The following is a 20,470-nucleotide window of genomic DNA, read 5'->3' as shown; positions in this document are numbered from 1 at the left end:
GCTTGCTAGACTAGTTCACATGTCTTTGTGTCAAATGGTTTAAATTGGACTAGAAGCCATTCAGCCATCTTGGCTAAGCTCACTATGGTTTAGGCTACGATGTAATGACAACCTGATTTACATGTTTACTAAAAAAGCATCTGTCTGTGCCTCCTCCCATTCCTCAGGCCATATTTGAGCTGTTTCGTGGAGAACAGCATCTGATTGAGGACCTGCAGCTTGCACGCAAGGTTTGTACTTTTAAAAGCTCTGAGGCAGCGGGAGTACATATAAAGCAAACAGATTAAATCAGTCTGGCAGGCTTTGAATGCAGCGCAGCCAGGAGCTATAAAAAGACAGGGATTGTTCCTCTGTCTTTTTTTTTTTTGTACCCCTAAAGCTGTTGACCAAGATATTTTTAGTAGCCGCTCCCAAAGCTCTGCCCAGATATTACTGATCACTTTGCTCCATCCACAGGCGTACCACGACCCGATGCTGAAGCTGTCCATCATGTCGGAGGAGGAGCTTACTCACATTTTCGGCAACTTGGATGCCTACATCCCACTGCACGAGGACCTTCTGGCGCAGCTCTCCAAAGCCACGGGGCCAGACCGGACCGTGGGCCAGATTGGGCAAATTCTTATTAGCTGGGTAAGTGTCTTTGACTTTTTGAGCCATCAAAAGCTTTTACGCTACTAAAACCGTATTTTGAATTAGCAGTTAGATAAAGAGTCCCTCCTTCCTTTGCAGCTGCCCGGGCTCAATGCCTACAAAGACTACTGCAGTAACCAGCTGGCAGCCAAGGCGCTGCTGGACTATAAGAAAAAGCAAGACCCACGTGTGCAGGACTTCCTGCAGCGGTGCCTCGAGTCACCTTTTAGTCGGAAACTGGACCTGTGGAGCTTCCTGGACATTCCCAGATCCCGCCTGGTCAAGTACCCTCTACTGCTCAAGGAAATCCTGAGACACACTCCAGCAGAACAGCCCGATGCTGCCAGCCTGCAGGAAGCTGTAAGTCCAGGAGACAAACTGGTTCAACACACTGATTCATCATAGTGCCTCTCCCATGTAATAATTAGGCTGCTTGTGTGTTCAGATCACTGTCATCCAGGGAGTTTTGTCTGACATCAACAAGAAGAAGGGGGAGTCCGAGTGCCAGTACTACATCAACAAGCTGGAGTATCTGGACGACAGGCAGAGGGACGCTCGCATCGAACGGTGCAAGAGTCTTCTGTGTCACGGGGAGCTGCGCAACAAGAGCGGCACGGTGAGCACAGCGCACACTTCCAAGTCATCCTTCGGTGCTTCTCTTTGCATGTTAACACGAGGCTGCCGTCCCACATGAGGCGGGCTATGTGCTCAGATGATGCTCTGGTTTGAAAGTTTCTGTTTTTCCTGGAAATTCTTTCGGAAGCTGCACGTGTTCCTGTTCACCGACCTGCTGATCCTGACCCGCCCCGTCACCAGGAACGAGCGCCAGTGCTTCCAGGTGTACCGGCAGCCAATCGCAGTGCAGGATCTGGTGCTGGAGGACCTGCAAGATGGCGATGTCAGAATGGGCAGCTCTTTCAGACGAGCCTTCAGCAATGCAGACAAAGGTAAGGCTCGTCCCAGAAAGTGTCCGCTAGTAGCCTGAGCAGCACTTTGCCCTCGTTCCTAATGACGCTCTCAGCTTTCTCTGCAGCCAAGAACATTTTCCGGGTACGTTCCCAAGACCCGAGCCAGGCACAGTCACACACTCTGCAGGTCAACGACGTCTTCCACAAGCAGCAGTGGCTCAACTGCCTCCGTAGTGCCATTGCCGTCCACCGGCCTCTGAGCGAGCCCTCCAGCCCCAGCCCGCCTACAGGCAGCGTCCGTTCCAAGCGCCGCCCTTCCTCCGTTTCTGCCATCATCCACATGGAGGAAGCAGACGAGAACTACCCGCAGCCAGGCTCTCAGTCGGCCCCCGCCTCACTGTGCAACAGCCCCACCACGGCGTCTCCTTCGCCTCGCTCCCCGTCGTCGTCCACGACGTCCGTGTCATCGACGTCATCCTCACCCATGACACATAAAACCAAAAAGGACAAGAAGGCTCTGTGTTCTTTAGGGAAGAGAAAAGAGACGATGGTGTGAGGTAGAGCGTTGGTAGAGAACGTGGATGGACCTCTTTGTTTTTCCTGTACATAAAACAGCACAGCACATTTATGAGTGTCTGCGTGTTATTACAGCAGTGTTCTGTTACTGTCCTCCTTGGCAGCTATTTACCTTACTCCTCCATCCAAGTGCATCCCATAGAGACACAGTATTCTGGAGGGGGGTGCACGTGGTTCAGCTCTAAAAGGGAAGCATGACAAGAAGTAAACCCACGGTTCACACTCGGTGTGGCCAGTTTGCTGAGTTCTTGAAGAAAGAGTTGGTGCATCAGATCCTGTTTACTATAAAGTTCATATTTAAACATTCTTTTAGACCTTTCTTTGGGGGATAATACACTTTATATTTTCAAATCTATCCTAGTATTGTTTTAGGTACTGTAAAGCAGCAGAGTTTTAGCTGTTAGGGCAGGTTTTTGAACATTTGCCGATGTCAAGGTGAAAGACAAAAAGCCAACCCCCAAAAAGGTGAGGTGTACCACACAAACAGATTTCTGTCATAGTTGGGTTTTTAGACTGAGCAGAAGATGTCTTATTTTTATACATTCCTTAAATAACAGATGCTAGAAGCCAGACATTATTTTATTTTATTTACTACAGAGGCATTAATTTAATTCCAGAACAGATGAGATGCAAAAAACCGTGATGAAATCATATCGCAGACGAGATGATGAGTTTTGTTTAAGACAAAATTTTGAACTGAGCCACGTTGGTTTCTTAAAAAGCTGATGCCTGAGAATGAGGCGGATCACTTTTCAGTGTAGGATCTTGCATGGAGCTTTAGTTGTGGACGCCGCTTGCACCTGAAGAGGCGGCATGATGTATGCGACTGTCCCGAGGGACGGGACTGAGCGACGATGAAAGTTGTTGAAGGCAGAAGAGAACGAAGACGAGAACGTTTAGGAAGTGAAACGGTCAGTGTGACATGTGTAACTCCCATCAACAGTATTTCCTGCTTCCCATTTGAAACCTTCCTGGGTAAACTGAAAAAGATTGTGCGGAGGCCTCATAAACCTGTGGAACAAATTGTCAAGCGCGTCTATGAGACGCAAAGTATTCAGAAGAAAAGAAAAGAGAGGATGTCTGTTCCCTCTCCTCTTAAACAGCCTCATAACTCTGGACCAATAACAAGTGATCTTGGAACTTTTAAGCAGTACAGAAAATACACTGATGGACAGACATGTGTTTCTTGCTCCATGGGAGATAACTGTTTCAATGTAGGGGGAAAAATTCTTATTGTGGCAAACATTTTACAGGATTGCCAAGTTGTCAAAGCACTGTGTCAGGTCTTTGAAAACTGTAATGCCTTTTTCAGCTATCCATTGGACTCAACATGCCTTGGAATTTACTTTGTTTCAAATCTGTCTAAACAAATGAATCTTGTATTACTTGATGAATTAAAACAGAAAATGGTGCTTTTGCCACTGAAGTCTGGATATGTGGCATTGCCACTGCTGTACTAGTTGGCTTCTTTTTGCTTTCTCACCAGCATGCTACCATTTGCAGTTGTTGATTTTCTGGATGGTGGAAAATTTCCCTGTAATTTCACTAACAACATTTTGTTGGTGTATGTCAAAAATTTACAGAAAACTATGAAAATGCCAGGGTGAAACTGCGGAGGTCTGAAGCAACCTCTGATCTGCAGACTGAGTCAGATTCTGGAAGCAGATTGGGAAAAGGGAAGCGGAAAAGGAAGTAATTATGTTTCTTAAAAACGCCTTAAAAGCAACAATTTATTGTGGTGATTATAAGAAAAACAAAAACAAGCTGACAGTATCTTTAGCAGACCATTGCTGCTCACCAGATTTAGATATGATCTTAAAATAGCACTTTGTAACTTTTTGACTTTTAAAAATCAGTTTTAGACTCCTTTTGATGCCGGACTATACATTAATGTTTTTAGTTTGTAGGGTAACTAAATTGTTTGTGGGTTTTTTTAATATTTTTTAAAATTCATTTTAAGGCCAGTGATCCAGTTAAGCTCGGATGAGGATTGGGACAACGCTGCGGAACAGCCAGAGACCTCATCACCATCAGCAATGGAGAATAGACATTCTAGTGAAACTCCCCACCAGAACGTCACTCATCCATTTGTTCAGCTACCACCACCCTCAACTCCTTCACCTGTGGTTTCACAACCAGTTCCAAGACAACTTGTACAAGCCACCAATACCAGCATGTTTGTACGTGTTCTAACCCTCCTGGAAGACATTAAGGAGACTCAGAGGATCCACAGTCGAATGCTACAGTCTCTCCTCAGTGCAATGAAGTAGTGGAAGGTGAGCTCCACAAAAGTTGCTGTTTTTGAAAATAAAATAGATAAAATAAAAGAAGTGACGTCATTTTTGCGGAAATGTAGTTTTTTTTTTTTACCATCAGGGCCTCATGAGCTTATACTGGTGTTTTTAAAAGTTATCTTTGACTTTATGACTTTCTGTGTCGTTTCTGGGATGCTTAGGACTCATATTGCACTGCTGGAAATAGTTTATTTTGATGCATATGCTGCTTTTTTGCAAATTTGCAGTATAATATTTATTTTCGTTTTTCCTGCAGTATATAAAAATTGGTGTATTTCAAAAATAAAACTATGAAGACACTCAAAATAAATTTCCTGTGGTGGGAAACTATTTTGTGCAACTTTTTTGTATTTACAGTTTTGAGGGATAAGCCTCTTAAATTTCTCTAACTAAAAATATATGTCAAAAAAGCAAAAACGATTTTCAATTTTTTGGGAGTTTATTGCACTTTTTTGCAATTTATGTAATTACTATGCACTTAATGCAGACATATTATTAAAATCTGGGCTATAATGGTTGCATTGATGTATAGCAACTTGAAATGCTCCCAAAAATGGCTCTACAGCATGTAAAAATATAATATAAGCTCTGGCGGACTTGGTTCTATGGTAGGTCTTAAATACCTTCTCCAGGAACAAAAGGCAGTACACAGCTGTTTCACACCTTAACACTAGAATTACTGAGCCTTTTTTTTTCCCTGGTGCGAGTCCCTACTACTAGATTTACTAGCCCTGCGCAAATTTGCGTAAATTCCACTGGCACTGCGTTGTCTTTACAGTCCCTGGCACAGCAGCTGCAGCAGCTTCAGCAGCCTGCGTCTGTGCTAATATTTCCTTGTGCTACATGAATCGGCATCCTCTCTGGTTACTCTGGTATGAATAACTCTGCATCACTTTATGGTAAATAACACACTATCTGCAAAAAACTGCAAAAAACTGTTTGTAGTTCAACATACAAGTGACGACCTTTGACCTTCATCAGGTTTTATTTAATTGTGTTAGAGAAACTCAAGCGTGCTCTTTATGCAGCTGAGTACATCAAGTGTTTAAAACGGAAGCTGTGCAGGTCTGAGATACAAACTGAGGTCCTGTTAATGCTGATATATAGTGACACAGTTACAGGGGTGATTAATCCTTTTGTTTTTTTGTCTTTAACTTTATCAATAAAACAGCTGCAGCTTTCACTACAGCACATGTGGTACTTTAACCTTTGTACTGTTTTCATCAGTTCATTTTGCAGTTAACATGTGAACATGTTGGATGATCTGTCTGCTGTCACTGGGTGGTGCTGAGGTCTGAATCTGAGGGCAGCTCCTGTAATCACAAAGAGAACAGAACCATCAAACTCAAATATAAATTTTATCCCTCAAAATTGAAATAAAGCTGATTTTTCTGTCCTCACACACTCAGGATCTGAAGTTCTTCTCTTACATTTTTTTCAGTATTACAGTACACTACAGTACTTTAATCCATAGTTCCTGAGTAATGAGGAGCTACAAGGTACAAGCTTTTTTTTAAAAAGTTACTGTCTTTACAGATGTGGCAAGAGACTGAAAACATGCTGTTGTTTGCACATATTTAATATTCAGCTCTGCACAGGAGCTGAAGCAGGATGCAGCCTGTTGCTTTTACAGTATAATACTTGTAATAAAAGTACAGTAACAGTAATTAGTGACTGAGCAGCCCGGAGCGTTTCTCTTGACTTCTTTAGTCAGGGTAAATTCATTCACCTGCACAGCTAAACGAACCCTGACAGCCGAGTCCTCATCTTAGCTAGCTAGGTCTCAGGACCGAGCTAAGGACGGTAGTTACGGATTAGCTTACAAACACGTTTAACTTACCGAAAAAGTGCAGCGGGGCCTCGGGTCCTTCTGTCGGGTAGTCCAGTTTACTGAAGAACACCTCAGGCTGTCAGGTTAAAACACTCGGTCGTGTCTTCGTAGCGCAAACGCTGGCCCTCCTCTCAGAGCCTACGCTCTATCTGCTATTCCCGAACAGAGATACGCAAGTTTCTCCGTGACTGCAGCTGCCAGTCAAAGCTGTTATGATGACGTTTCACCCCAATTTAACATCACCACGGTAGGAATTAGAATCAAACTTATGGGAGAGGAGACCCCTTGGACATCAATCAGCGTGATGAGAACTATTGATAACAAAAGAAAGAATCTTTGGAAAAAAATTATCTGAGGAGAATAAATTTATTTTAGTCTGACCCCAGTCCCATCCGCTAACATGGAGGAGGCGGGGTTTATGACCTATACTGCAGCCAGACACCAGGGGGCGATAGACGTTTTGGCTTCATTTTTGGGGAGCTGTCGCGTCGTCCATGTTTTATACAGTCATTGGTCTGACCCTTCCACTCATTTGATTTTTTTCCTCGTCCTTTTTTTTGCCTTTTCATCAAGTCTGTCTTTGTACGGACCTGCCGTGTTCTCCGTTGTTTTGTACAGAACTGTTTTTGGGGCAAATAAAATGTAAGTAGGGATTAAAACCGCAGAATTAATGATTGCTGGAAATGCTAGCGCTTGATGCAGCGTTTTCATTTTGTTGCCACGGGTACCCACAAAGCAATGCGCGAAAGTCACGTGGTCTGTCAATGTGCACGTTAGCATATGCTACTTCCGGTGCGGAAACTTTTTTTTTGTTTTTGTTGTTTTTTATTTGCACAGAAATGGACAACAATTATGGCAATCTCTACAAAGATTCTATTTTCCCAAGATGAAATAGTATCAGAACAGGCTGAATTCCAACATATAGAAGATAGATAATGAACAGGAAGTACAAACAACAACAAATAAATAAATAAAAACAAACCCCAAACATAATCAAAGCAAACAAACAAACAAAAAGACGTTATACCTTAGAGGTTTTCTAGTAGATCTACTTCCGGTGCGGAAACTCCTGTGGGGAGCTTTGTTTCCGGTGTCCTATTTGCGCCTTGTTTACGGTCCAAAACAAGTTAAGCAAATGAATGAATCAAGCGGCGATTTACATTTCTACAGATGTCTTGGGCATTTACCCAATATATCTGTAAATGATGTTCATCGACTTGTCGATATTTTTTCCCTGTGCCTCAGAGCAAAAGAGAAAAGGGATTCAAATGTTTCTCAGTATCTATAAACAGCGGTCCCTCGTTTATCGCGGGTGTTATGTTCTAAAAATAACCAGCGATAGGTGAAATCAAGGAGCCAATTTTATTTTTTGACGGTGCAAAACGTTTGGTGGACATCGTGGACATACAGTACTGCACTTCAGAGTCACACTGCTAGCGATCGATGCAGCGATTCTGTACTGTACAGGAGAGACGTCATGGAGGAGATCGTCTGCAGCGATCAGGACGCAGGACACAATGTGATGTAAAAAATAAGCATGCAAACTTGCACTAAAAAATCCGCGAAACAGCGAGGTGAAAGGTGAACCGCGTTATAGCGAGGGACCACTGTAATTTTGAAGGTAAGTCACAACATACCCTTCGTACATACTAATGTATAGAAACCGTTACCAGCAATTGTGTGGCTTTTTTCACGGTTTGTTAACATGCTGTGTAGGTGTGTACTTGACTAGCTGATCTCGACATAACGGGGAAACATCTGGTTTGACTATTCTTCACCTGTAGTTTGAATGCTGAACATTTTCCTGTTTAAATCATGAGACCAGTCACTATACAGAGATGTGCTTCTGAATGTGGACGATGTGTCTTCTGCTGCAGTGATGCAGTTCTGCTTGTGTTGAGTGATGTAAACAACTGATCGATCTAAACTCTTTAAATGTCAAAATTGATCATTAGATTTTTTGTGACACAACAGTGGTGAGTGTTCCCACCTTCTGCTCTTTGTAACTTAACGCGATCTTTCCGTTTTGGAGTTTTGGACATGGTTTTGGAGTATAGCTTCGCAATAGCGATTGACCGCAAAGTAAAGCTACCGGAAATGTGTGATCCACACAGAAATGTGGTCACAATTGTGAGTTAAGTGTCGTGATATATGGAGATTATTTTGCATGTTTTATTTTGCTGGTTTATTGGTGTAATTTAAAGCCACAATGTCATGTAAGTTCCCTGTTGCCAGGAGAGTGTATAACACTTTGGACAGTAGGGGGCAGCAGCGTGCTTTGGGAACTGAGTCGGGTGCATAGCTGCCGTAAGTTTTCCATTCTGGCAAGACTGACCAGGCGAACGGCAGCGTGTCTCCTGTGTTCACTTTCTCTCCTGTTTTACAGGTCAGTAATGTGGTCAAAAACATAAAGAAATACACAGCTGGACATTGTGATACTTAAACTTTCATGACATAAGACGGGTCTGTGATATGTGATGTATTACACTGTCGCTATGTGAGCTACTTTAGCTCTGTAGGATGTTATAGCTAGGCTGTATGCCTGGGTAACGCTAGCAAGCTGTTGCAACTGCGTATAATACTCCATATAATAATAAGAAGCACCAACCCAGTTGGGTTTACAGTTCCTGATAAACTTGTAGCTTTGTGTTCATGACAAATGTTTTGTATAACGTGTGTGTAAAGTGTTCTGAGCCCACCTGAAGTCATGTGTAAACTTGCTGTTTCAGTGTTAGAATCTAACTGGTCTGAAAAAGACATATGAAGCGAGAGAGCTAATAAGAGTACGGCCAACAAAAATGCTGGCAAGGAAAGTAGTGTAGTAATGTTGAAAGTAGAGTTTCCTTTCTATGATAAGACACTACCATGATGATGTGAATTATTTTGTTTATCTCATTTATGGGAAAAGAGGTGTAGTTGTCATTTGTTTCATTCATTTAAACCCTTTGTTGTTTTATGCCAGTAGTGTGGACTAATATTGAAATGTACTGGTGGAAAACAAGTCATGTGAGGGAATGAGAAGTTATTGTGAAATTGAGTTAACAAAAGAGTGGAGCAGATATGCTTGTGTTGTATGAAAAAATTCTGGCAAGACTGACCAGGCGAACGGCAGCGTGTCTCCTGTGTTCACTTTCTCTCCTGTTTTACAGGATCGTAATCTGGCTACGCGCCCATCATAGTGGGGCCTGTAACAGATTTCTGGGGGCTCGTCCGGGATCGGCGGTGCCTGAGGAGCACGTCCGGCTGATCCAGTGATCATTGGACCCAAAGTGACAGTGTTGCTAAAGAGGGTGGGAGCGGTAACGCCACCAGGCTGCAACAAAAGTCATGTCAGGCGACGAGAGGAGAAGACTCAGCTGGTCCATCAAAAAGAAACTCTACCAGCTAACGGCTGATGAAGCATATGACATTGCAACTCACCTTGACCCGGTGGCTGAACTGGACTCAGAAAGGCTGAACAAGGACGATGAGGAAGGTTGTATTGAGTACATCACTGCTTATATGAACAGCTCCACACTCCTACAGCTAGAGGATGAGGGCTTGGTCATGTTGTTATGTTTACAAGACACTATTGACTTGGTTATTACTAACCGGGATAAGGGCAGACCACCCCCCAAAGATCTGGCTAGTGGTGAAGGGATGCCTGTGATGCCACCAGTGATAACGTTAATGACAAACATATATCTCCCATGGGTGGCTACGCTCCCGAAGTGGCAACCCCCAACCTTGACATCCACCAACTGCTCACAGATTCAGGGGAGGGGCAGAACAAATCTCACAGACACAGCATCAACACACCCGACCCAGAGAGACCACAGTGTAGGACGGGTAGCTGCGGTCACATCAGCGGGCCTCGTGCCACTAACTCACCACCAACTGACATCAGACATCCACTGATTCCCCAGCAACACCACATGGCTGCGGGAGCACTGCCTGCCCCAGCCCACGAGAGTGTGATTGCCCTTCGCGACCTGCCCCTGTTACAGAGGAAGGAATTCAAAATACATGGTGGGCAAATAACTGATACTGCATCGGACATTAGTTTTAACAGTATCTGCAAACAGATTGATGACGGTCGCAGGGAACAACACACAGATGACGACATAATTAGAGGAGTCCTACGCGTAATCAAGGGTGGAAACTTTAAAGACATGCTTGTGAACAAGGAAGACCTGACAGTTACAGAACTGAAAAGTTTCCTACAGTCCCATTTGAGAGAGAAAACCAGCACCGAGCTCTTTCAGGAACTGATGTGTGCTAAACAACACGAGAACGAATCTCCACAGCAATTCCTGTATTGCATGATCGGACTGAAACAGAGAATAACGTTCACATCCAAGCAGGCAAGTTCAGTCATAAAGTATGATGCCTCCACACTCCAGGGCGTGTTCCTGAACGCAGTTTATCAAGGCATGGGAGAAAGGCACGAGGACCTCAGGCGGGACCTGAAGCCGCTCCTGGCTGACCCCACTGTTTCTGATGAAGCTCTCTTAAGACAGGTTATCCAGACCACGATGGAGGACAACGAGAGAAAACGCAGACTGGGGCGTAGCGCCAGCCGGAAGTTCACACAAGCCCACAGCACAGTTGCAGAGCCAGAGGGAATGACCGGCGTTGTGGGCGAGACTAGAGTCAAAGGTAAAGACAATGCAATTCAGAGACTGAGTGCTCAGGTCGAGGCTCTAACGGAAGCCATGGAGACACTGAGAAAGCTCACTGCTCCAGCCCTGGTGCCCGGGGCTGCCCATCAAATTGTCCAACAGAGTGCCTCTGACAAGACCAAATCGGACAGAAAGACACAAAGATCATATGGGTGTCCACAGTGTGTAGCCCAAGGCAGACCAAACTGTAACCACTGCTTTTCATGTGGAGAAGTAGGCCATCGTGCTATTGGCTGCTTGAAAAGGAATATGCAGTCGGGAAACGAGTGCCGGTCAGGGCTGAGGGGCAATCCCTGACCAATCCAAGGGACAAATCCCAGCCCCATGATGCCATAGTACTAGAGTTAGGAAAGAGGGACCAGTCTATGAGCTTACAAATGGGTAACCACCTACCCCCACCTGAGAAAGTTGCCCCACTGATTGGCCGAAAATCCCTATTGAAATGCAGCATGAACGGCTATGCAGTGACTGCCATGTTAGACACCGGGGCAAATGTGAGCATCATAGACCACGCCTGGAAGAACAAGTACCTACCTGAAAAAGAGATCCGCCCACTGAGTGAACTAATGGATGAGGAACTCAGTGTAACTGCTGTCACGGGGGAGGCAGTGCCATATGATGGGTGGATGGAAGTGGTGGTAAACCTGCAAGGCAACAACGATCCAGATCTATCCATTAGAGTACCTTTCCTAGTTAGTCGGCTAGATTTAGAAAGACCATTGGTTGGTTTTAATGTCATCTAAGAACTCATCAAGAGTAACGAGAGCAGACCCAAAATCATGTCCATCCTCGTCAACCTGCTGACTGGTGCCCTAGAGATCAACAGTGCAAAGGCAGAGGCTATTGTAAGCTTCATACAGACCAAACCAAAAGTAGAACAGAATGCGACTGTAAAGGTGGGCAGGAAAGGTGCCACTATTAATCCTGGTCAAGTAGCGTATATTAGGTGTGGAGTATCTTTAGACATTAGTGACTCTAGCCCACTCGTGCTGTTTGAACCTAACCTAGATGACACACCACTGTTGCCACTGAGTATAGGTGAAGGGCTATTGGCAATCCAGCAGGATGAGAGACCCTTCGTGAAGGTACCAGTTTCCAACCACTCTACCGAGACGGTGGTCCTGCCCAGCTCCACGGTCCTAGGCACCATTGAAGCCATTGATGGAGTAATAGGAACAGGCAGCCCAAGCGGCGAGCACAGTCAAGCCCGGGGCAACACTGACCCGCCACCAAGCCCCATGAGTGACCTGCCCCCTATCACACTGTGGCACCCGCCAGTGGATGTTAGTCACCTAAGTGATGAGCAACAGAGAAAGGTGAAACAAATGCTATACGAGGAGTCAGGAGCTTTTGCTTGTGATGACGAAGACATAGGGTGTATTCCAAGCCTGCAAATGTCCATAAATTTAAAGGACAACATCCCAGTACAGCGAACCTATGCTGCAGTGCCCAAACCCCTCTACAAAGAGGTTAAAGAATACATCCAAGATCTGCTTGCCAAAGGGTGGATAGTTAAGTCAAAGTCACCGTACGCAGCACCTGTCGTGTGTGTCAGAAAAAAAGATGGAACATTGAGATTATGTATCGATTACAGGCTTTTAAATCAAAAGACTGTACCTGACCGCCACCCACTGCCTCGCATCCAGGACCTCATAGACACACTAGGAGGCCACAGCTGGTTCACCATCCTGGATCAAGGCAAAGCCTATCACCAGGGCTACATGGCAGAGGGATCCAGACACATGACAGCATTCATCACTCCTTGGGGTCTTTATGAATGGGTGAGGATCCCATTTGGGCTCTCCAATGCCCCAGCCGCTTTTCAACGCAGCATGGAGGAGATGTTAGATTCCCTGCGTGATAGCTGCTGCATCCCTTATCTCGACGACATCCTCTGCTACGCAAAATCTTTTGATGAGCATGTCGAGGGAGTACATCAGGTCCTGAGGTCTCTAAAAGCCCATGGTGTCAAGCTTCGGCCCACAAAATGTGAGCTGTTCCGGCAGGAGGTCAGGTATGTGGGGAGGCTGGTCTCAGCTGATGGTGTCAGGATTGACCCAAAAGACACTGATGCAATCAGGCTGCTGCAAGAGAAAACACCCAATACAGTGGGTGAGGTGAGGAAGCTGCTTGGGTTCCTGAGCTATTACAGAATGTACATCCAAAACTTCTCTAGCATCGCTAAGCCAATCTACGAGCTGCTGAATGTGAAAACCGCCCCAGCAGTAGCAATTGGAAAGCTCACGAAGGGAAAAGGGGCCCAGTTGCCATCAAAGACACCTATCGTGTGGACAGATGAGCACCAGCGGATACTAGAGCAGCTGATAGACACTCTGTCGCACCCACCCGTGTTGGCGTATCCAGACTTTGAACTCCCGTTTGTACTCCACACAGATGCCTCGAAGGAGGGACTAGGCGCGGTGTTGTATCAGCGCCAGGGTGGAAGAATGAGGGTCATCGCTTATGGCTCGAGAACTCTGTCCCCTGCTGAGAAAAATTATAACCTGCACTCAGGGAAACTGGAGTTCCTCGCCCTTAAGTGGGCGGTATGTGAGAAATTCAGGGATTACCTGTTTTATGCACCCCATTTCACAGTCTATACGGACAATAATCCCCTCACCTATGTGTTGAGCACTGCAAAGCTTAATGTGGTGGGCCACCGCTGGGTGGGTGAGCTGGCAGATTTCCGGTTCGATGTCAAGTACAGGCCGGGGAAGGTGAACATAGATGCGGACACATTCTCCCGGTTCCCACTTGACATCGACACCTATCTCACAAAGTGTACGGAAGAGCTCACGGGAGAGGCTGTCCATGCTGCCTGGGAGGGTTGTGAATCAGCAAAGACAGAGGACGTTGCATATGTTGCTGCCCTGAGCTTAACATGCCCGGAGCCACCTGTGAACGGATCACCATTTACAGTCTGTCACAGAGATCTGGTGACATCACAAAGGGGGGATCCTGTTATCAGCGAACTGATCAAACTGAAAGAAACAAAAACAGTTATAACGAATGACGACAGAAGGAGAGCCAGCGGCCCTGTGAGGAAGTTGATGCACGAGTGGGGAAAGCTCAATATCGAAAACCAGCTACTGTATCGCACGGCAGGACAGCGGAGACAGCTTGTGCTTCCAACAGAATATCACCCCCTAGTGCTGAAACATCTTCATGATGACCTGGGTCATATTGGGGCAGAGAGGGTCATTCACTTGGCAAGGGACCGTTTTTACTGGCCTTTTATGAAGAGGGACATTGAAGCGTACGTGACCAGGAAATGCCCCTGCATTAAGAAAAAGAAGCCGGTCAAACAGATCAGAGCCCCGATGGGATCAATCTCCACTTCTGCGCCGCTTGAACTGGTGTCTGTGGACTATATGCACCTGGAAGCCAGTAGGGGGGGCTACGAGTACATCTTAGTAGTCATCGACCACTTCACCAGGTTTGCTCAGGCCTACCCCACGAAAAACAAGTCGGGAAGGACGGCAGCGGAGAAGATATTCAATGACTTCATCCCCAGGTTCGGATTTCCAAGGCGGCTACACCATGACCAGGGCAGAGAATTTGAAAATGACCTGTTCATGGCCCTACGACGCCTGGCTGGGGTTGCTCACTCGAGGACGACACCATATCATCCACAGGGCAACCCAGCCAAGCGATTTAACAGGACGCTGCTCCAAATGCTAAGGACGCTGGAGGAGAGGGCGAAGAGCAACTGGAAGGAGCACCTACCCCAGATAGTGCATGCCTACAACTGTACCAGGCATGAGGCCACAGGCTTTTCACCCCACTACCTCATGTTTGGTCGGCACCCCCACCTCCCAGTAGACCTCATTTTTGGCCTGTTAACCAGAGATCAATCAAAAAACACCTCAGAGTTATGCCAAAACGTGGGCGTCACGGATGAAGGAGGCTTACCGTATTGCAGCTGAGAACAGCCAGCACTCCAGTGCAAGGGGTAAGAAGTATTATGATCGTCACATACAGAACACAGTCACTCTCCAGTCTGGTGACAGGGTCCTAGTCCGTAATATGAGTGAGAGGGGAGGACCTGGAAAATTGAGACCCTACTGGGAGCAAACTGTATATGTCATCAAGGAACAAGTGGGTGACAGTCCCATTTACAAAGTATGCTCTGAGGCAGGTGGTGCTAAAACCCGCATACTTCACAGAAACCTCCTACACCTTGTAAATAATCTACCTGTGGACTTACCTGACCTGCAGAGGGGGCCATTGCCATCCAGAGGGGCTCGAAGGAAAAGGAGTGACCCTGCTGTGGGACATGACGGGATGGAGACGCCCGAAAGCAGCAACTCTGAAAACTCAGACAGTGAAGCACCCAGAGTGCAGTACTGGCTCAGAGTATCACCACAGGCTCAACGCCAAACAAAGAATCTGAGACCAATGCGTCAGTCCCAGAGAAATATTGAAGGAGCCCAGAATGTCCCTGGAAAACAAATATACAGGCCACGGTCAGGAGGTGATATGGCAGAGCAACCCAGAGGCACTTCTCCTGAAAGAGAAGTTGAACAAGAACAAGGTGAAAACCAGACTGCAGACTGCTCTGTTGCTGATCCAGAACACCTTGATGCGGAGCAGTGTCCAGAGACAATGACTGAGGGTGATGAGGCTCGACCGCTGACTCCTCAGGAAGCCACAGTGAGGAGATCCGCCAGGGGCAGGAAACCCCCTCAGGTTCTCACATACGAGTCCCTGGGCCAGCCATCTTACCGAGCACACGGGTCACTTAACCCCACTGGACTTTGTACAGTACAGGCCCTGCCAGTCTGGGGAATGCCACCCCTCGCTGTGCCACACTACATCCCATACCAACCATTCCCCTGCACTGTCGTGCCATACACAAACCCATATTGATACACACACTGACAAAATGCCTTCGCTCTGAAATACGAAGATCAAGAACTGTTTCTAGGTGAGCGAGTTAAAGTGTTAAGAAGTGTGAACTTTCTGTGTATTTTCTTGAAATGTCTGGAGCCATCTTTTTTTGTTTGGGAGCATGTGATCCACACAGAAATGTGGTCACAATTGTGAGTTAAGTGTCGTGATATATGGAGATTATTTTGCATGTTTTATTTTGCTGGTTTATTGGTGTAATTTAAAGCCACAATGTCATGTAAGTTCCCTGTTGCCAGGAGAGTGTATAACACTTTGGACAGTAGGGGCCAGCAGCGTGCTTTGGGAACTGAGTCGGGTGCATAGCTGCCGTAAGTTTTCCATTCTGGCAAGACTGACCAGGCGAACGGCAGCGTGTCTCTTGTGTTCACTTTCTCTCCTGTTTTACAGGATCGTAATCTGGCTACGCGCACATCATAGTGGGGCCTGTAACAAATGTATAACCCCATATCCGGTCTCAAACCAGGAAGTTAGCATTTTCTCATGCACAGGGTCCCTGTCACTACCCGATCCGTATCGGAAATCCGATCGGTACCCCGCGTGTGCGAAAGGTGTCTACTTCCGGTCGAAGCATTTTACGATAGTTGCAGGTCAGGTACGGTGTACATTTTAGGACATCGTTAGGTCTCAAGAAAAAAGTTGTCAGGTATCAGACAAAAAAATTGTCAGGTCTCAGTTCTCAAGAAAAAAGTTGTCAGGTATCAGACAAAAAAATTGTCAGGTATCAGAACACAAGGTACCAGAGAGAAAATCTTCCTGGTGGCGGTGTTGTCATGTCCCACCCACACTCAGAAACATTATGGTTCTTAAATGGTTCTTCAGATGTCTTCATGGTTCTTTAAAGAACCATCATACGTCAAAGAACCTTTTTATTTTGTTCTTCATCCTTAGCTATCTAAGTTTGATGGTGTAAATGGCATAAATATTTATTCACTATAACGAGGCTGTGAATTATACTGTGTGTTTTCTTTGTGTGCATGTGTGTGCGAAGGGGGAGGGCGGGTTACCTGGCAATTACCCTTTAAGAGAAGATGGTAGGAAACTGAATATTCAAATAAAAGTTAGAAATATTTGCTTAAAAATATACTGGTGGCAGGGGTGGGGGGGGAAAGCCTAAAGACCCTAACCCCCCCCCCACACACACACACACACACACCCCTAACCCTGCAAACCCATTATGAATATGGTGAGTTAACAAACAGTAGACACAATACACACATTCAAATACTGTACTTTAGTTTTAAATGTTAATAAAGCATTACTATTTTCTACTCCAAGGCATTACTTTTGAGATTATTATATATTTTTTGAAAATACAGCATAATGATAATACTAGTTATTGTAAACTTTACAAACCACCCAGCAGTATGTAAGTCAAATTATAAAATACAAGTAAATAACAATTGCAGAACAGAATGTCAGTGTAATGAACACACACTTTGTTTTGACAAAGCGCACTGCTTAGGTAAATGATCTGAGTAGTTGTTCATCACTGAGCAATTTGTTAATATGTGTTTCGAGCCAAATAAATACAGGGAGAGAGAGAGTGACGTCAGAACACGTCATACTATAACCTCCCGGGAGCGGACGGAGGGGGTCAGTCGTTGGGATGCGCATGCGCAGACAGAGTGCGCGAGCGGCGGGCCTTGACCTTTAGGGGAAAGAAAACACTTTCTCACAGCCGGTGACAGCGAAACGGATAACAGTCTTCAGTACCTGCTGGACTTTGAAGCTCTGGATTCTGGGACTGTTGGAAAAGGTAAAACATTTTCATTAAAACCTTATTACTGTTTTGTTTTTGTTACTCGTCATTGTAGCTTGCTGGTAATGTTGTGCTAACAGTAGCGATTAGCTAGATACGTTAGCCGTTGACGTCAGCGCAATTTAGTATCCAACTGTTTTCCTAACAAAACCACTGTTATAATTAAGTGAAGCTGCTCCCAACTATTTTGAACCTTTGGCTTCTAAAATATGTGGTTCAATTGCGAGCTGCGTACATAACCTAATGTCAGCTAGACCGATATTAAAATTTAATATATTGTTAAAGTCACTAAAATGGCGCCTGAAGCCTGTTGTGACGTGAGCTCTGTGTCTGCTCTAGAAACTCTGTAGATCTGAGCCGTACATTAAATACTCACATGAACCTGTACTTTGAATTCTGTATGAGCTGTATAAAATACAGCTATGCATAAGTGTTTTGAATGAATAATTAGATTAGATAACTCTAAATGGTAAATGGCCTGTATTTATATAGCGCTTTTTCTAGTCCCTAAGGACCCCAAAGCGCTTTACATATCCAGTCATCCACCCGTTCACACACACATTCACACACTGGTGATGGCAAGCTACATTGTAGCCACAGCCACCCTGGGGCGCACTGACAGAGGCGAGGCTGCCGGACACTGGCGCCACCGGGCCCTCTGACCACCACCAGTAGGCAACGGGTGACGTGTCTTGCCCAAAGACACAACGACCGAGACCGTCCAAGCCGGGGCTCAAACCGGCAACCTTCCGATTACAAGGCGAACTCCCAACTCTTGAGCCACGATCGTCCCCTCTAACTCTAATTATATAGAAATGAATAGAAATGTGACATGAGAAGGTGTGTCTTTGACTGTTCCTGTATAACTTATTTTCGGACTCGTTGACAAGTTATGCTCCGGTCTTTTCTTTGTATATTTCATTTATCCACCATCATACATACAAGCTAAGAAGAGGTCGTTATACTAACAAGAGGTATCAACGCTGGGCTAAAGTTCAGCACATGGTTAAAGTTTGTAATCCAGCCAGGGTGTAAATATCACTCAGCAGCCAGAGCTGAAGCAGGTAGCATCAACACATAAATCTACTCTACCCGGCTTAAATCACAAGAGCACCTCTGACCAAAAAGCTGTAGATTTTTCTTGTTTGCACAAATTAATCCAGATTCACATTAATTGTGTTCACAGCTCCAACAAAATGAGGAAGAGGAGGGGGAGAAACACAATTAGGTTGAATTACAATTGGATGGAAGGTGAGGACAAGGAGAAGGAAGCTTAGGATGAGGAGGAAGAGAAGCAGCAGGAGCATATTTAGGGATCCCTATGATGTCATTGAGGTTTGTTTCATTAATATGGTCCTCTCACAAAGAAAGATGACTTGTTTTAGTTCACTTACTTCCTGTATTAAATAGTGATGTGGAAAACGTTGTGGAAAACCACAGAGCAGGCACGTATAGGGCATCTGCAGGTAAATGAACATCAAATCTCTAAGACAGACTGAAATCTGTATATTTATCACCCTTATGATGAAACCCATGTTAGCCATTGGTTTATGGACTTTGTATTTTGAAGCCTCAACATTTGCTTTATTGCTGTTGCTATGTTGGGACCATATTAGGATGAGGGATCAGAATCTGGAGTCATGCACACTATTGTTTCATTTAGTGTGTATCCATAAGATTCGTACAGCAGATCCAAGTTGTGCCTTGAAAACAGGAAAGTCGTCTGCATAGAGGAGAACTTTAATAGCAGGCTTGTACAAAGTGAGGCTTTGTGCTCACATTTGCTGCAAACACTCGTTTTACCCTGTTTTGATGCAGAATTCATTTGAAATCAGGCAAGAACTGGACTTATTTTTTATAATGTGTTCTTGTGAATTGATTGTGTATCGCATATGTTTGATTGATTTGACTTTCTGCAAGACAACAGTCGTCCGCTGGCCAAAAAAGTTTTCCAAATACCTCCACGTGATCTAGCCTGGATTTAGAAAAGAATAGCAAAAAAAATCTGCACCTCCTGCTTGAGATGCAATTTGTGTTTCTGTGTTCAGAGGCAGCGGCGAGAGGGGAGACCTCGGATCATCCAGCTGGAGAGCCTGACCAGGAGGAGTCGAACATTAACTCAGCTCTTCCAGGGCACCCTGCAGACTCGGCTGCTGGCATCGGCGAGGGATGACGTGAACGCCAAACTGGAGTCCATCACAGGTCAACTGCAGGTATGCGAGTCAGACCTTCTGAGGAGGGTTTCACTTTTCTCTCTTCTTTATAATTGACTCTTTTCTCTCTCTTTTAGCTCCTTGTCTCAGAGTGGGAGGGATTTGAAGCACAAAGGGAGGAACTTGTCGTTTGGTTGGCTGATATGGATGTCCGCCTGAGTGAGGTTGACCACCTAACAGGAAACACCAGTGAAAAACTGAAACAACTGCAGGTGTGGGCTTGTTTTGATACGAAATATATTTGATATGATACATACGTCAGAGACATTATCCTAAACTGGACTAACAAAGGACCATGAGTACAACATGAAACGTACATTACATAGCGTAAGGCTGAAGTTCATTGATCATTTTAATCATAAACTTGTTGTTGAAATGTTTTTACTGAACATGCAAACATCTGCTGATGAAAATGTGTTGATTTATTGGTCTGTTATGAAGCTATTGCTATTTCTAATGTGTTTTATCACTTTCTGATGTTTTATTAATTAAACAATACATGTATTAATTGTTGTGTTATCTGTAGATATAGTATTTATATATATTTATAGTATAGCAAATATATTTAATTATTACTGTTTAAAACACTAATATGTGACATGTATTAGTAGTGATGTTGTGCTGAGGGTTAAAATGCCTTTTTGTCTTTTGGTATACTACAAAATGACAATAAACCATTAATATATG

General features: G+C 44.9%; 2 protein-coding genes and 1 pseudogene across 2 annotated transcripts; all 3 read left to right on the top strand.

The window, feature by feature from the left end:
- Positions 1-378: 378 nt before the first annotated feature.
- Positions 379-1,257, top strand: LOC146391547 (neuroepithelial cell-transforming gene 1 protein pseudogene; annotated as a pseudogene).
- An 85-nt stretch (positions 1,258-1,342) lies between these two features.
- On the top strand, positions 1,343-2,094 carry LOC146391546 (neuroepithelial cell-transforming gene 1 protein-like). The gene is made up of 2 exons (XM_084922854.1): positions 1,343-1,577; positions 1,664-2,094. Exons 1-2 carry the CDS (start codon positions 1,343-1,345, stop codon positions 2,092-2,094), a joined length of 666 nt encoding a protein of 221 aa, XP_084778980.1.
- Positions 2,095-16,985: 14,891 nt separating this feature from the next.
- On the top strand, positions 16,986-20,470 carry LOC146391545 (nesprin-2-like). Its single transcript, XM_084922852.1, has 4 exons — positions 16,986-16,994; positions 17,466-17,567; positions 19,619-19,783; positions 19,861-20,470. Exons 1-4 carry the CDS (start codon positions 16,986-16,988, stop codon positions 20,026-20,028), a joined length of 444 nt encoding a protein of 147 aa, XP_084778978.1. The 3' UTR covers positions 20,029-20,470.

The sequence above is a fragment of the Perissodus microlepis genome, chromosome 3 (assembly GCF_051167445.1).
Source record: "Perissodus microlepis isolate ML-2025 ecotype Zambia chromosome 3, ASM5116744v1, whole genome shotgun sequence".
Taxonomy (NCBI): Eukaryota; Metazoa; Chordata; class Actinopteri; order Cichliformes; family Cichlidae; genus Perissodus; species Perissodus microlepis.
The sequence above is the reverse complement of the archived record's forward strand: the minus strand, read 5'-3'. Positions and strand labels throughout refer to the sequence as shown.